Source organism: Hipposideros armiger, unplaced genomic scaffold, assembly GCF_001890085.2.
Source record: "Hipposideros armiger isolate ML-2016 unplaced genomic scaffold, ASM189008v1 scaffold_588, whole genome shotgun sequence".
Lineage (NCBI taxonomy): Eukaryota > Metazoa > Chordata > Mammalia > Chiroptera > Hipposideridae > Hipposideros > Hipposideros armiger.
The window spans coordinates 52236-57206 of NW_017731938.1; the positions used below are offsets into that span (position 1 = coordinate 52236).

Consider the following 4971-nt stretch of genomic DNA (forward strand, 5'->3'; position numbering starts at 1 on the left):
CCTTCCTTCCTTCCTTCTTTCCTTCGTTCCTTCCTTCCACCAGTTCCCTCCCCACTTCCGCAGAAGTGTCTCTCCTACCCCAAAGCAAGAAGCAGTGGTGTGGACTGAGAGCTCAGACACCTTAGAGTTTGACACTTCACAATATAGTGATAAGGTTAGGACTTTTATTATGTTCATTAACACATATATACTGAATTAAAATATAAGCCTAGAGAATATTGTGGAAAACAAACTTTGTTACCTCAGATGGATTATTTTAAAAGAGCATGAAATCTGTGAACATGATTGAGGCATTCAAGGTATATTGGATCCGAATTTTCAGAGAGGATTGTCATGCAATTACAGTCCATATTTAAGGTAGCTGTATGCCCTTGACTGACAGAAATGGCCAAGAAAGCAGTAGGTCATGTTATTGCTGCCTAATTAGCTCACAGGTATAATGGTCCTTTAGTGTGATCAGTGAAATGTGCATGGAGGGGCTACAAGGCAACAACTGCTTTTTATTTTTAAAGCAAGTATATAATCTAATAAATGGTTTGAAGCGTGCTGCCACAGTTCAGTTGGATGCAAAGTGCTTTTCATTTACACAGCTTTGATTTTAAGGACATCTCAGATACAATTAAACAAAAAAAACATCTGCCTTGAGCCTTTAGAATTTCACTGCCCTGAAACTAGCAAAGATGAAAAAAATATAGGAGTTGCAAAGTTAATGTGACTGTCACTGGGTATCTATCTCAGGTATATAAATGAAGCCATGTTCTCTGCTAATGAACCCACAATGAGGGAAAATACCTTCCTAGGTAATTTTATGAAATGAGAACATACCCCACTAGTAAAGGATTAGCAAGAAGCGAAAGTATCTTCAAATGTGAATTTCCTGACATTTCACAGTTACTAAAATAATTACCCTGCCTTGGTGGACTAATAATAACTTAGTTAAAGGTTTCATTTAGTATAACCAAATGTAATGCAAAAGGCACATATGAGCAACTAAAGACAATCACGAAAGAGGACTTCCAGAACTGCTTCACAAAGTGGCAAGAACAATGAGATAAGTGTGTTGGAAGCGAGGGGGAGTATTTTGAGGGGGATTAATGGCAACGTGTCTTTTACTGTAATAAGTTTTTTTAAATTTAAATATTTGCCGTATTGTTTGATCATACCTCATACTCTGATAAATACCATCTCCATTTTATGGCTTGCTAAGGGTGGATTTTCTCTCTTTTCTTTCTCCCACACATCAGAATGTCATAAGCAATTAGATGAAATTATTTAGGTGAAGTGGAAAGGTAAGAGGTTTAGCAGTTTTGTGCACATCTGATGCAACTGGCATCCTCAATGTGAATACCAAAGAGAGGAGCTTTGGTATGTCCATGAAATAACTATTCTTTGAAACTACTAAACTGCTTTTTGTTTAGCTAAAAATTTTTATTTAATGAATGTTTTAAAATCAAAACCATTTCACTTTTATGTATCAATGGAAAAACTACATTCAGAATCTGCAAAGCTTAAAGGGGACCTTTTGAAATATTGGCATGTTTTTGAATCTCTTAATATTCTGTATTGGATACATGGTAAGCACTCTATGAAATGAAATGGGAAAAAATCACCTAAGGGGACAAGAAACCTTTTGAGAAGTAATTTGGCAATATAAATCAAATACTATAAAGCTATTTATATTACTTAGACCCAATAATTTTAGATTAGTGAATTTATGCTAAGAATCTTAAATACTGAGGCTTATGAACAAAGATGTTTATCACAATGTTATTCATAATAACAAAATAATTAGGAAAAATTATTTCTCCTTTGTTGAGTATTTAGATAAAGCTAACCGTGATATATCAATTGAAAGGAACAGTATGCAGCCAATAAAATGATGCTTGTCAAAACTGGAAGGCAATGTGGAATATTCATATGGTGTATTAGAACTGCAAAAAACCTGATATAAAATTGTGTGTGTGGTACAACTGCAATTATGTAAAAATTAAGTAAGCATACATAGAAGAAAGACTGAGTAAACATATGAATGTGCTAACATAGGCTGTGTTTGGATAGAAGCACTATGGGTAATTTTTTCATATCTTTTTGACTTTTCAAATAATCTATAATTTTTTAAAAACAAATTCTTGAATTTAAACACCCAACTGTTATGCTTAACAGCTAGTTTTGTTGAATTGAACTCTTCTCTCTCCTAAAACCACTTTCTATGTAAATACACTCATGCTGGTTAATTAGTCACAAATGGAAAACCAATCTGGAGAAGTAAACAAACAGTAATTAATGTAGATTACTAATTGATGATTAACAGAAAGTCAGAGATGTGAGAATCTTATGGAATAAAAAGCCCCAAACAAGTAACATGTTAGGATTTTTTATTATGTAGTTATAATATTTTGTTTTATAGAAATCAGCATATAACAAATTGTAGCTTTTTGGTGACCTTATTTCATTTAACTTTCTGTATAGAATTATGCTATTTGCAAATGTTTGTAAGGGCTGATATGCAATATATGAAAATAAGAAAACATTGTTAAATTAGTTAACATAATAAACAAACAAATAAAACCAAAGCTGATTTGTCTGGTAAAGTTTGTGAAACAGATAAATTGGTTTGCTTCCGTGGATTAAGTTCAGAATACACTAGAATACTGTCATTTGCTTCTACTTGAAATGTTTTTATAAATGTAAACATTTATATGTAATTGACAATTGAAAAAAAGATAAGTAAACTTTTGCTTCATTCACTATCATTTATGTAGCTAAACATAGAGGAAATTTTTATATAATATTTTCCAGAAATTTTTTCTCCCTCCAAATGCAGCCACTAAAAAAAATTACACGTAAAATAACTGACAGAATCAGTTATTTTGTGACTTACAAATGCAACCAACTATTTGTTTTACTTTTCTATGGGTCATTTCCAAACCAATGCTTCAATAAAAATGTTAATCTTCTGAAGCTATGTCATTCTTAAAGAAGAACCGAACATTATTCATTTCAAATGTCTTAAAAATTTGTTATATATATGTATATATGTATATGTATATATTTAATTATATTTGACATTTAATATTCTACTTGAGCTTCAGGTGTACAGACAAGTGGTCAGGCATCTACAGTCTATAAAGTGATCCCCTTGACAAGTCCATAGAGTCACAGGATGTAAAATACAGCATAGGGAATAGAGTCAGTGGTATTATAACAGCTATATATGATGTCAGAGGGGTAGTAGACTGTGGGGGTGTTTATTACTTTGTGAGGGGAGTAAATGTCTAATTTTTATGTTGTTTTGTACACCTGAAACTAACATAATAAAAAAAATTTAAGTTATAATGATCAGGCTGATTCTTAAAAAAAGGGAAGCTTTCTTCAACCGTTTTTAAAATATATTATTTTTCTTAAATATGCCTGATTTGTGGCTTGCTTTAATTTTAGAGTCATTTGAAGATTTGTCAAAAGAACATTCAGTGCCTAGTTTTATTATGCATACAACTTTAAAATTTCCAAGTTTCTAAGTGGATTGTAATCATAAACTACTCTGAAGATAAAGCACTCTTGTTATTTTCTAAGAGAAAGCAACTCATGATTTAACTATGAGAAGGTAAGAAATATGTTTTTTGTCTGATCATAAATGACTTAAATATTAATTTCATTTGTCAATTTTAAGGGATAAATGGAATTTGTTTCATGGATCTACTGTCGTTGATATTAATGATATGAATTTGTATTCAATGTTTACTAAAATCAGAAAGGATGCATTCATCTCTTCTATTGTTAACATAAATTGCACTTAAGAGTATGTAGTAAGTATTCAATAAAGTCAAACTATTTCTGACAATCATTCAATCAATCAATCAATCAATCAATCATTCTTGACTACCTTACATATACACTAGCCCTCTGAGATACAGTGGCAACCTTGTTGATTTTGAATGTTCATTTCTGGAAATGAGTTTTATAGATAAGCAATTTAAAAATAAACAAATATTTAAATAACTCACCTTTGGTTCCTTGAACTTGGAGAAAAATCCAAAAAACAAAAATAACCCTTCCAAATGTAGTTTCCAAATACATTCTGACTTTTGTGCATTGGTAAATCCGGTAACAATCATGGAACGGCCCCAAATCTCATTTAAAACAAATGACAAAAATCTGAAAAATAATTAAATACCGATGCCAGCTGAGTAAGGATAACCTTCTTGGTTTACCTTTACGAGGGTGCTAATTTATAAGGAACATGAAGCAGTGGCTGTTTCTGGAATAATCTGCTTATCTTCCCCTCAGGTGTAAGCTCTGCTTAAGGGCCAGCTGGAGGAACCTTTATCTCATTAACCTTCTGGAAGAGCATCTGTCAGCCTAGCTCTGGGACCCTGAATGCCATTATAAACAAGTGTCCACAGACAGAAGGAATGCTTTTTTTCTTAGTAATTCACCTGTTACAGTGACACAGCGAGCCAGGGGAAATCCTGCCAGATGCAGTAGAAGGCTGAAAGGGTCAAATGTTTTCCAAAGTGACACACACAAGGAGCATCCACTGAGAGAGCTTAATTGCCATCCCTGGAAGTATGTGGTTATTCAATATGTGTTAGCCTCCAGAGACGGCAAGGCTGTCTCCATTCTCGTAGAAATGCCCTGCTTTGTAAATTGCTTTCTTTTTGGCATTACATACAGATAACTTCTTTTGCTTTACGTCTGGTTTTAATTTTTTTAATTTGTTATTCATGCACAGAGGGTAAAAGAGTCAAATCGTTCTACAAAGTTTGTGAAAGATAATGGTGCCATACCTCCAGTCAGAGGAAATCACTTTTAATTCTTTAAGCTAATTCTTCTAGTATTCTCATTCATACCTGGAAACAGCATGCTTCTATTACTTTTTTTTGGTTTTTCAATTTTAGACATTATCAAATAATGGATGCTGAGACTATCTTCTAACACACCCTCCCCACTCTTCATAAACATATACTTGAC

General features: G+C 32.7%; 1 protein-coding gene across 1 annotated transcript in view; it reads right to left on the bottom strand.

Moving 5' to 3' along the window:
• LOC109371722 (interphotoreceptor matrix proteoglycan 1-like) overlaps nt 1–4264 on the bottom strand; it is a 56368-nt gene extending 52104 nt beyond the window's left edge. Inside the window, exon 1 of the mRNA XM_019624402.1 lies at nt 4005–4264. Coding sequence (XP_019479947.1) covers nt 4005–4077 — 73 coding nt within the window. The 5' untranslated portion in view covers nt 4078–4264. The remainder of the gene's footprint in view (nt 1–4004) is intronic.
• Nucleotides 4265–4971: the final 707 nt, after the last annotated feature.